General features: G+C 35.7%; 1 protein-coding gene across 1 annotated transcript in view; it reads right to left on the bottom strand.

The window, feature by feature from the left end:
• Positions 1-782: 782 nt before the first annotated feature.
• Positions 783-12,439, bottom strand: part of LOC115891772 (facilitated trehalose transporter Tret1-like) — a 66,574-nt gene continuing 54,917 nt past the window's right edge. Inside the window, exons 3-4 of the mRNA XM_030912333.1 lie at positions 7,476-8,595; positions 783-956 (exon numbers count right to left, since the gene is read on the bottom strand). Of these exons, the coding sequence (XP_030768193.1) occupies positions 783-956; positions 7,476-8,595 (1,294 nt within the window). The remainder of the gene's footprint in view (positions 957-7,475; positions 8,596-12,439) is intronic.

Raw genomic sequence — 12,439 nt, forward strand, 5'->3', positions numbered from 1 at the left:
TTAAGACACAAACTACCGGTGTTGTCCCGAATCTATAGTAAAGAGTGTATCCCTCTTTCTCTGTTGCCTCCTTGGATTTGAGGTCAATTTCTATTGTGAGGACTTGGCCGTGGCCCTCCTCCCTCGAGTTGATGATTCGCCAACACGACGTCCTTACATCGGAGTTCTGACCCTGTATAAGGTTCAGCAGGTAGGTGGTGTCTTTCCTTTGCTCCTTGGCAAATAGACCGTGATGGTCGCCTCCTTAGGGATGTTTCTCCCTTCAGAGCAACCAGTCCCGGCCCCTGCCAATCCTTAAGTTTAGGTGCCGTTTCTATCAACCAATCCGCCGATTCTGGAGATACACAGTCTATGAGGATCATGCCCATCCGAAAGTGAATCCCCGCAAATCGCATTTGACCCACATTTTGTTCGTCGTTGTGTTGCTCTCCAATCGCCACTACTTCGTCCAGTATCGCCTCTTCTAGAGCGGTTTGCTGATCGGTGGTCATTACAAACACTCTGGAGCCAGAAATCCTTTGGTAGCCTGCCATTTCGCCATCAGCATTAGCGGTAAAGCTGGTGATATGTCCCTGCTTGCCTCTCGGTGTTGGCCGTCTTTCCATCCTGGCTTTTCTCTTGCCGGAGCAGAGGTGAAAGGTTTTCGTTCCCTCTTCCAGGCTGTTTCTTAGTTCCTTTACCCTCCCCTCTATGGAGGAGTACTTTCTCTTTAGCTTCTCTGGAGCAAGTCTGCGTGGAGCAAGTCCGGAGGTATCTCCGTGCTTCTGCTCATAGACCCCCTCTCAGCGGATCGTCCAACCCGCCATGTTGACCCAGGCCAGGTAGACTAAACGGTAGTCTTTGTCGCCTGTTGGGTTTAGAGGTAAGCTCCCGACCTTGCTAAAGGAGGTGGTAGCTTGAGTACCACTAGCGCAGGACGGTCCCGCGCAAGTGTCAGCCACCTCTCCTGTAGTTTTCTTTGGGGGGTTTGACTCCTTGGAACTTTCATTGTTCCTGTTCCCAGTGTCACTAGGGGTTTCCCCACAGCTTCTCCGGTGGTGTTGGTGTTTTTACTTTTATTACTGCTCATAGTGTTTCCACGAGTCGCTAAGGATAGTCAGTCCACTTCTATAGAGCCCCGCATGTAGAAGTAAAGGGTAAAATACAATGGGGTGCCCCTGATGCCCCAAGGTTGAGACCAGTAATGGCTAGTCCCCTATCTAGCCACGCATCCCTTTGACCTGGCCACGCCATCGTAGGATTTAGGTTTTGGTGAGGTTGTCTCCTCTTGGTCCGAGCGGTTAAGCCATGACCCCCCACACCCTCTACCCGCGAGACATGACCACAGACAGTAGAAGGTGCCTGGTTTAAATGTCTTGGTGGAATTCCCTGGCCACGACATTACAGCTAGGGACAAGACAATGGGATGCTTTTTAGACCGAGCCAAAGAGAGTGCTAGAGGAGATTCTGCCAGCACCTGACAAGGAACTTCCCCACCAACGACAAGGTCTTGCGTCTCCTAGGGGAAGTATTTTCAATACTAAAAAGATACTGGGTAAAAGTTTCTATAGGTTAAGGAGACTGGAAGGCTGGTTTTTTTTACTTTATGTAGAGATTTTGAAATTTTCATTTCACAATGTAAATTCCATAGATTGCCGGGGGAGGTGTAATATGATGGTATAGACCTCCCTGTGGTATAATATTAATTGTTGGTTTGTTTACATAGCAATAGGAAATATATTGCAATTATTGCCTACCCAGCAGAATCTATGACCTATTCATAGGGATCGGAGTGTTTGGGCCGAGAGCTAATTAGTCCGAACCAATGGGCACTTACCATAGTATCCTACGAGGTCGAAATCTACGCTATCGAGGGATGCGTACAGCACCTCTTAGATAGGAAATATCGGAAATAAGAAATAGCCATCTTATCTGACAGTCAGAAGCAGCGTTAAGGCGATCGCGACTCAGTATCAATCAATTCAATTGGTCAAAGAATGCCTTAGAAGCTGAACAAATTGAGCAAAGAAAACAAAGTCACTCCACACTGGGTGCCTGCTCACCAAGGGATGAAAGGCAATGAAAAGCAAATAATCTAGCTAGGAAAGGAGCGAACACTCGACTAACTGGACCAGAACCGTTCTGCTTTCCAAGTGGTAACCAACTGAAGGCGGAACTGAAGAACTTGGAAGATTCCATCCACAACCTGGAATAGGAATATCTTTGCAATGGTCTAGAACACTCGAAGAAGTTTCTGAGGCTTATGATCAAGAAAATCACAGATCTTCCTGGGTCTGGTAAGAACAATCTTCAGCCCCGGATTGTCTGAGGGTTTTCTTTGGGACACTGTCACGTCTCAATGAACACTCAGTAGATTGAAACTAAGAAGAAACAACGGCGAATGTCACAGATTCTGTGGGAAGATGGTGAAACACCAGTACACCTCATCACTGAGCACCACGAGACGACAACCATTCATTGCCATGGTGGTACGACTGATAGTGGAGATGGAGAACTACCTCCTATAAAACCGTCCCAGACTACTGCGAAAACTTTTGTCAAAGCCCTGGGACTGTATATGATGAGTTATGATTCAAGAAAGGGGACACAATGGGATCCTGTAAGGTTGAAGTGATTCCCCCTCCCACTCATTCTAAATTCTAAAAATGACCTATTCATCGGTCAATGCCCGTAATTATCGACATTAACAAAGATACTTTTGCCATGAACTAAAGTGTTTCTTTCCATCTGAAACAATATATTATAAAAAAAACTATTATCAATTTTTTCTAATGAACCACCCTCGTCCTATTTAAAAAAATAGTTATGTTAAAAAAATATTACTTATTTTTTTTTTTTTTTGTTTTTTTTTTGACACTAAAAACATTAGGTGATCAACTCTATTTGTCCAAAGCTACTTGATTAAAAATTAATGGTTTAACACAGACATGAGCACTTCAGATTGAAATTTAAAATGCTATTTTAAAACAGAAACTTCTTTACGCTCGTTGGGAGTAAAAATGCAAGGTCGTGACACACGAGCTAGCGTCAAGAAAAGTGGTAACGGCAGTGTTTCCACAGCTACCCCATTCCGGGGTAGATTCTCTTTAAACAGTTTAACTTGCTCTGTGTTACGATCTGTGAAATACGCGGCTAAAAATCACTAATAAATTTGATACTATACCTGTGTACCAGTATCCTGTCTACTAGAAAGTAAATTTTTCATGCATATTTTTTATCGATAGGTTTGTAGCTTCTCAATAACGATCTAGGTAGAGCAATAGAATTATTAGGAAGGCTAGCAACTCGCATTTTGTGGAGGACACTGTCCTTATTTATTTTAAAACAATAATCAACGAGAATATTCATTATGAATTTAACAAAATTACTGTAAACCACTATAAATACAGTTAGTGAAAAAAAAACGGTTTATAATTATATAACTGTAATTTTGCTAAATTAAATAATTATTTTTACAATCGATCCAAGGAAGAAAAATCAATGTTTCTATCTCTAATTTAACACTCGTTATAGCCGGAGAGCTGGCGACAGATTTAGAGAACATATTTTAGGCAGGTGGTAGAATAACAAAAAAAATAAACTTTAATAACTGGTGAACCCAGAACCCTAAGTCTGGCTGGGGGGTTGGGGTATTTCGCTACTGCAGCCCATAACATTGCAAAAAATAAATCAAAAAACATTCTTTAGGCAACTTGAAATTTGTTTGATCTTAAATTTTAGCATCTATTTAACCTAGAAATATGTATGCCAGACTTTTTTTCGGGTTTAAAGTGTAACCCGACCATTCAAAATATGTTTAATTATTATACCTTTTTTTTTTTATTTTATTTTAAAGTATTCTAAAAATTTTTACAGCGTGTTTATTAGATGATATTAAAAATATGTGTTAATTTTTTTTTCTTTTTGTTAATTTTTATGTTAGAATAAAAGATTTTTAAAATGAGCGCTATAAGAAAGTCTTGTGAGTATCTATAAGCGTGAGAAAGATAGTTTATTTAGACCCGTCGGCAGCCGATAATGATGAGCCGATGCGACTGACGTAACAATGTTATGGAGTACTTCATTTCATAGAAACAATTTTTTTTCTCATTTCAATTATTTTTGAGCTTTTTAATTCAGACATTATTTTGTTCAAGTTCCCAAGTAACATTTTCGACTTGCGACCACATGTTCACTAAACACAACGTTGGATTAGTTGCAAAAATAGTTAAGCTCACTACCTTGGGTATTAAAATAAATTTAAACGTTTTTTACATAATTGTGCCGACGTTGGACTAGTACTACAGCAAAGTAGAAGCTTCTGCGACGTCGAATAAACGTTGTCTTCTAAGCTTTTTTGCTTAAGTGATCTTTAGGTGATTCGGACAACGCAGTTACAACGTTGGACAATATAAGTTTTCCGACGTCAGTTTCAGGACCTATTCCAACGTTATACAAACGTCGTCTGTTTTACTAATTCCAACGCTGTTTAGATTTCCTTATTCTTACGTTGGTAGGACGTCGAGTCACTACCTTTTGCAACTGTATTGAACCATAACCTTAAATCTTAAATTTTCACTTCAATTGTTCTGTTCAGTCAGACAGTTCAGTACTGTTTTTATTTTATAAAAAAACTTAATTAAAATATGGACATAAGAAAGGTACATATAAAACTAAATTTAACCATATCGACATATATTACCGATATTTTATCCACCCCCTCGTTTATTTAGATTATAGAGGGCGGCACAAGCTAGACTCTAGGATGACTAAATTCGGCAATCTTGCGACTAGTATACTACCTGTTAAGGCCGAACTGCGACTTTATTAGTCCAGAATGCGACTACTCGAACTACTCCATCTTAATCTCAAAACAGCCAAAGTAAAAGCCGCCATGTTGTTAAATAAGAAATGTTTCGTTCCTAAATAGCAATTCCTGCTTTTGAATACATTAACGGAAATATTTGACCTAAAAAACACGCGGAAACAATTTTCGACTGCGAATAAATTGTTCTCATTTTAAAAAAAATTCAAAGGCGCACAAAACTCCTTTAATTTTTAAGAAAGCCCGTGTAGTATTTTTCAAAGTAGAAACAATACATTTATCAATAAAGTTGTTTGCGTTTAACTTTTATGCCTTGAGTAACGAGTTACAGAGTCAGTTAAGGTGTTTCAATAATTATGATCATAGATTATGATCTTCAAACATTCTCCACACTTAAATACTTTTGTTTTGTTTTCCTTCACTGCCATCTGACATATGTCTCTAACTAAATCATAAAAGAAAATATGTTTTTAACTATAATTATCCCAATTTAGAATAAAACGCGACTTGGGCATAATGGTTTGTATTTCTGTTGAATTAGTGTTTTTAAACAACTTTGCAGTTTGTACTAAATTAGGCTTCTGGCCAACGTCGGTATCCAACGTCGTTTCGACCCTAAAATTATTCTCCAAACTAGTGCAGACTTGGGTTGGCACGAGGTTGTACCGACGTTGCGCCCCGACGTTTGGTCGCGTGACAACGTTGTCCCGACGTCCAAATGCTGCTTGGGTTACCAGGTACAAATATGTTATTTATAAATTAAATATTGACGTGCATGGTGTAAATAGTTTAGGAGCTTAATTACTTGCAATAATTTTTTTTAGTAATTTTTTTTTTTTTTTTATTTATTACAATATAATGGCGTTTAAAAAACATTTAAGTTGTGTAGTTTGTAAAAAGTTACTAGTGACAAGTTATTGTTTGATGAAGGCAGACTACAAAAATGCAAAGATTTTTTAAAAGTGCGCCAACAACATGGTTTAAAATTTAAAAGTGGTTTCCAGAAAACGTAGTCCCGACAAAGGGTACCATGTACGTTGCTAAAAAAATTGAGTATTCTGGAATTTTATTAAAGTACCATTGTTAATCTTTCGTGACTTCAAAGAAATATAGTAAACCTAAAACTTAAGAATATTAATTTAAAAAAAAATGATTTTATCTATTCATATTATATTATTTCTAAGCATTTGTCTACCTGTGAAATTTTTCTTTTTGAGATTTCATCTTAAAATGCAGATATTTTCTAGATGATCGTAATTTGATAAACATTGCAGATGACAAATTTTTACTAACAATGCGCCTCTCTTGAATTTAACAGTCTGCATAAAAAATATAATAGAATCATCTTCTTTTCAAATTATAACTTAACATCCATTTCCGCTTTTCTCACTTTCTTAGGAATCTAATAGAATATTTAAAAATTAAAAGTTTTTTTTTTTTCATTTTTTATTAATAATCAGATAAATTGATATTTATTAATAACGCTTTTAATAGATTAGATGATATATAAAGGTATGTAATAAGTATTTTAATAGAGCCAGTTTGGAATAAAAGAAAAATTCATGACAAATGTTTCATGACAAAATGGCGAAGGGTGCAGCATACAATTTTAAAATGAATTGAAAAATCCAGAATTCATAATTCCATGGTGGTATACTAAGCAATACTGTCAATAAAGAAATTAAAACAATTGCTGTTTTATCCATTTTTTGATAAATGTAGACTCTACACTTTCTCCTAATTTGACTTATATTTATATCGGTTTAACAATAATTGCATTTCGTAATGTATCTATCACATTGTGTCGTTTATACAAGTAAACTTACTTTTACTAAAGATATTGTTGTAAAACACGTTTGAAGAATATTATACTCTCTAATAACACAAACTAATAAGGGCTTAATTTCAATTTCTTTTTTACTACTTTAAAATTACATTTATGATAATAAACAATATTATATAACAGAATAATATTTAATGAGAGTCAAATACCACAAGATTAAAAAGGCACAATCAAGGGTTCATTAGAGATTAACATTATTTTACTTTTATATATTTAAATTATATGAAATGTCATCGATCGTCATTTCAAGCCAGCTTGACGGTGTTTTTTGATCATACTGCACATTGGAACATACTTGAAGCCGTAACAATTTTCTATAAATTAAAAAAAAAAAAAAAAAAAAAAAAAAAAAAAAAAAAAAAATGATATAATATATAATTTGCTATCTAAAGGCGGGTCCATATATAATATACTCTAATTGGTGAAGATCGTATTTATAACAATTCGACCAAAAGTAATTAATAATATTGTATTAATATAGGCACTTAAAAAATTAAGTACTATAGATTATACGAATCATATTAAACTTATATGGTTAAGTCTACACTTTGATTTATAACGAAACAACAATCTTTGATACTTTATTTCAATAAAGTAAAAGTGAAAAAGCTCAATAAAAATTAATTCTATAGATTTTTATTAGGATAAAATTCCTAAGAAAGATGTACTAATTTTTGCAGGGATCTTTATTGCAAATAAAATAGTTTTTAAAATTTAAGGGTAAAACTAAATGAGTTGTATAAAGACTCATTTAATGTGTACATCAACAACAGGGGTATGGAAAAAATCATAAAAGCAGTAATTTCAAAATTAAAAAAAAAACCTTACTTTATCGGTAAGATTAACTTCAGTCAGTTTAATATCTCCATCGTTGCCTCCATTTTCAAGCTGCTGTCCACTAATCTTCCGTTCGGGAATCGGTTCTCCTTTCAAAATAAACTGAATTTCGTCCAATGTCTTGCCTTTAGTTTCTGGAATGTAGAGCCACGAAAATATTGCCGTCAAAACTGTCGTTGAAGCGAAAATGTAGAATGGCAGATCCAGATAATAAATGTCTATTAATCTCTGGTACATTTCTACTGACAGTAATCCGAAGAATAGGTAGGAGAAATCAGCCAATGTCATGCCCATAGCTTTCACTTTAGCCGGGAACAGTTCGGCTGTCATTACTATGGGTATAATTCCCAGTCCAAATTTGAAAACAGCGGCGTACACCATAACTGCAGCGATGGGTATCCAGGAAATTCCAGCGACGTCCTGACCCGATTTTTTCATTGTAAAGTATCCCGCCAATACGAATAACGAGATTCCGCTCAATAAGCTGGAGGATATAAGGAGGCCCTTGCGTCCGAACTTGTCACAGATAAAATCGGCTATGGTCGCTGCTATCAACATGAAGGCGGAGAACATAATACCAGCTACCTCGTACGAAACGTACTCGGACTCTGCTTCTTTTAAAATCGAATGCAAATTCATCAGCATCACACTGATACTACTGAAATGCTGGGCGGCGTTTAATACGACCATAATGATCAGAGCTTTACGATTGCCCTTGTTGATTACGAGATCTTGCGGACGTCCTCTTTCGCTTCTCTGTCTTCTAATTGCCACCGTTATCTCTTCGAATTCCTTTTCGAGGTTTCCTCCCGTTCTGAGCCTCTTTAAGTGTGTCTTGGCCTTTTCTCCTTTGCCTTTGGACAGTAGGTAGTATGGGGAATCGGGCATGAATGGAAAAGTGATCAGTTGAATTAGCACAAAAGCTGATCCCACGATTGATGAGGTATAGAACGGCGTGAAAGGTGCAATAGCGTAAACGACTAATATTCCTACCAACATCATAACGTAAATGACACCAGCAAGGAATCCTCTTATTTTCTTGTCGGCTATTTCGGCTATGTACATAGGAGCGGCGACAAAAGCTACGTCACCGGATAAGCCCGTCATAAATCTGAAAACAAAATAAAGCATAACATTTAAAATTAGTTAAAATATCGAAAATAATTCTGAAATATTTTTCTGTTATAATTTTGGCTTTAATATACAGGGTGAGTCTTAAATAAGTGCAAATATTTCCAAGACTGGTAGATCTCGCTAAAGAAACATATTCTCTCTTTATCCTTTTTCAAGTACAAAATAGCTGAGTTATTTTATTTTGAAAATTTTTAAAACAAATACTTAAAAACCACTGAATTTTTTCTAGATTTTCTTTTTTGTAATTTTAATGTAATACCTATGTTGTCATAATATTAAGATATTATTTTTTTACGTATATTTAAAATAAGGACTCAAACACACTGACGACCAGCATTTGATTCAATGCTCAAATGCTGATCGCTGCGACCGGCGCGGCGCCTGTTTCATACAAATGAAGAGTTGAAAAGTTGACGAGTGAGGAGTTGCAAAATGTTACATTTCATTTCATAAAAGTTTTGAAGATTGAGAAGTGAAGAGTTGAAAAGTGACGAGGTGAAAAATTGGTTAGTTTGAAAAATGTTTAATTTTATTTCATAAACACTCTTCGCTCGTCATTGCGTCAAGATCTACTGACGAGTTTACGAAAACCCTCATTTTTAGTTCAAATACGTTATAGTGCACATCATATATAGTATATTTAACAAAACTTTGGATGCACATCATAATACGACCACCAGCAAACTCCATAAGACGACGCATGGTGTCATTGATGACATACAACCAAAGTTTTGTTAAATATACTATATAATATAATAATATACAAAACCTACTATTTAGCAGTGATTCTTCTTCTGATTAAGAAAATGCATGGACATAGGCAAAGAAAGTTATATAGGAAGAGAGTAAGGTAAGATATTTGGCACAATATACTTACGAATCTATGTATTATAAATGATACGAGTTCAAAAGCTACGGGTGGTTAGAAAATCGACCCCTTTATGCAAATGCCAAATTCAGGATGTGTGAAGAAATATTTACTTCTCTTCAAATGATTCTGGATAACGACCTGAAGCAAAGCCCTAGAGGAGGAGGATTAAGAGTTAAACAAATTATTGAGGTGGCTCTTTATTCGCTGGGAACAGGCGTACACCCAAGTAGCATTTGGACGTTATCTAACGTCGGGTATACGTCGCGTCCAACAAACCCGACGTCGGGTACCAACGTCGGTTCGACCGCCTGATGACCCTTATTTGCACCTAAATGGGGAATACAGATTCGGGTCGCCTCGACGTCGGTATCTGACCTAATAGAGAATGTAATTCTACCAATTACCAACGTCATATTACGTTGAATTTTAGTTACTTAAAATTCGTCGCTAAGCACTTACGTTACGTTTGGATTCATATTCGTTACCAAGAATACATAAAAACCTAACCAAACTACCTAATTACAAATGGATTCATAATCCTCGAATATAACTATAAGTGCCTACCTAATTTCATATTATAATAATTCTGAATCATTAATCCAGACATCAGTTTTGTCAACGGAAGTCACTTTATTGATATATCTGATTAAAATACTCCGGAAAACAACGAGCGCCTTCAAAATTAGGTAGATTTATGAAATAAAAATATCTATAAAAAAGTAACTCGCAAAATATTTTTTTTATTTTCTAGCTGGTTTAATCATAAAACTGTACTGTCGTTCCCCCCAAATTCAACCTTATCAATATTATTCTACTAGAAATCGGAATGTGAATATAAATTTTAAAAACAAAAAACGATTTTAAAATGGCTGACAATCGGATACTTGTTAAGAATGGCGGATTCCTGTGTCCGACTTAATATTAACTACCAATATACCAATTCCGACCGGGTCTACAATATTAGTCGTCTCACACGACCGAAGTCATCAAACCGGACGACCGGCAATCGTATTATGACGTATATAATTCCAACGTACGCCACGTAACCTCACTTTGCGTACCAGTGATTTGTGGATTTGTGCAACTATATTTTAGTTTTTGTTTTCTCCTTAAAAAAAAGGGCAGCCACTTTTTTAAGATAGTATATATACAAAATTTAAAAGAATTGGAACCAGTACCTCACATGTGGGAGGAGGATGAGGTCTGCTGGTTTCCTAAGCTAAAAAATTAAATTAAGATGCACCAGTGTAATGTAGCATCTCTTCCGGATAAAAAACACTCGTGGGTGGAGGCAAGACATCACTACTACTATTATTATTTTATTTATCAGCTTTTTGTAAAATGTAGATGAATGTCTAAATGCCTTTTTAGTGTTTTTTAGGCATAATAAAAAAATTAAGTTTGTTTACAAAAACTGTTTATTAGGTAATGTTCATGATGTTCATTAGGCCGCAAATGCTACTTAATGAGTTGTATTTACGGACGTAAACAGAGATACGTAAATTAGGTTATAAATATGAACATAATATACAACAAAATATAATTGGACGTTACTTTAGGGATTATTAGTGGGACGTATCCTATTCGGACAACGGGTAGACGTCGGGCTAGTTCAAGTATATGTACGTCGTGCCAGCCAACGTGGGAACGACGTTGGGAAATTAATAAAAATGATACTTTGTTATTTTGTACGTCGACAGATCGTTGGATTTACCGACTCGGATCCAACGACGTCGCTTTTAATAGGTAAGCGACGTCACAGGTCGTATCACCAGCACCCGACTTAAATTTGCACAAAGTCTGACGTCGCTTCAGGTCAGATTTAGTTCGAAGTCAGATAGATGCTACTTGGGCAATACCATGCTGTCGGAGATATGCATGGTATATCCACTGCCACAGTGCATCGTGCATAAATTCGTAAAAGTCAAAACTCAAATTTCCAGAGAACATGCATCTGGTTGCCCAGAATTTTCACCGTATAGCAAATATGCCACAGGTAATTTCAATGGCTTATTCATCATATTTAAAAGGTAAATTTTTGAAATATTATCTATCTGCTATGATAAAATATGTAATTATTGTTTTTTCAAATTGTGTGTTTTCAAAGTCTTTCTCTAAAATTTTGGTATTTTATCAGCCTGTTTGGCAAGGTAAACAAAAAAAAAACCGACTAGGCGATATTGGGTGGTATGCATAAAGCGAAATAAAATTGAAGTAAAATCATTTGCTTTTTTTATGTATATTACCCATTTCGTTTTTAGGATGCTGCTCGTCAAGTCTTCATGAATTGTGAAGAGTAGACACAAATTTATTTTGAAACCTAAACGACATTTACTCTTCGCTCCTCAACTCTTCACTATTATTCACTCGTGGCTCATCAACTCTTCATTTTTATGAAACATGCCCCGGTCGTCAGTGCGTTTGAGCGCTAATACCCTTCATAATCTTTTGACGGTTTGAAAGATATTTTACTTCGCAACAGGTTACGAAATAACTTTTTTTCATAGCTAGTGATGCAAAATAGCACTGAAAGAAACAAAACTTTTTTGTTTTTATCAGTGCTATGCTTAAAAAAGATTTTCGTTTTCGTTTAGAAGTTACTAGATCGATTGAGATGAAAAAGGATTTATAAGTCGGACAAATGATTTATTGAACCATCATTTACAAAAGCCAAGCATTTCAAACCGCAATAATGTATAAGCGAAAGTATACATTATTTTTTTATAGTTTGAGTGTTATTGTTTAAAAACAATTTTCAAATTTAAATCTATTGAGAAAGCTACACCAAATATTAGAAAAGTCATCTTTATTTTCGTTTTGAAATATTTCTTAGATTGATTCTTACTAAGTATGATAATTCTATTGTTGTTCCTTAAAAAAGATCAAAATGTGACCGAAACGTTGGAAAGCTATCAACTGAATTGTTCTACTAAGAAAAAGTAAACTATAA

Source organism: Sitophilus oryzae, unplaced genomic scaffold, assembly GCF_002938485.1.
Source record: "Sitophilus oryzae breed Bouriz unplaced genomic scaffold, Soryzae_2.0 scaffold_1198_pilon_pilon, whole genome shotgun sequence".
Lineage (NCBI taxonomy): Eukaryota > Metazoa > Arthropoda > Insecta > Coleoptera > Curculionidae > Sitophilus > Sitophilus oryzae.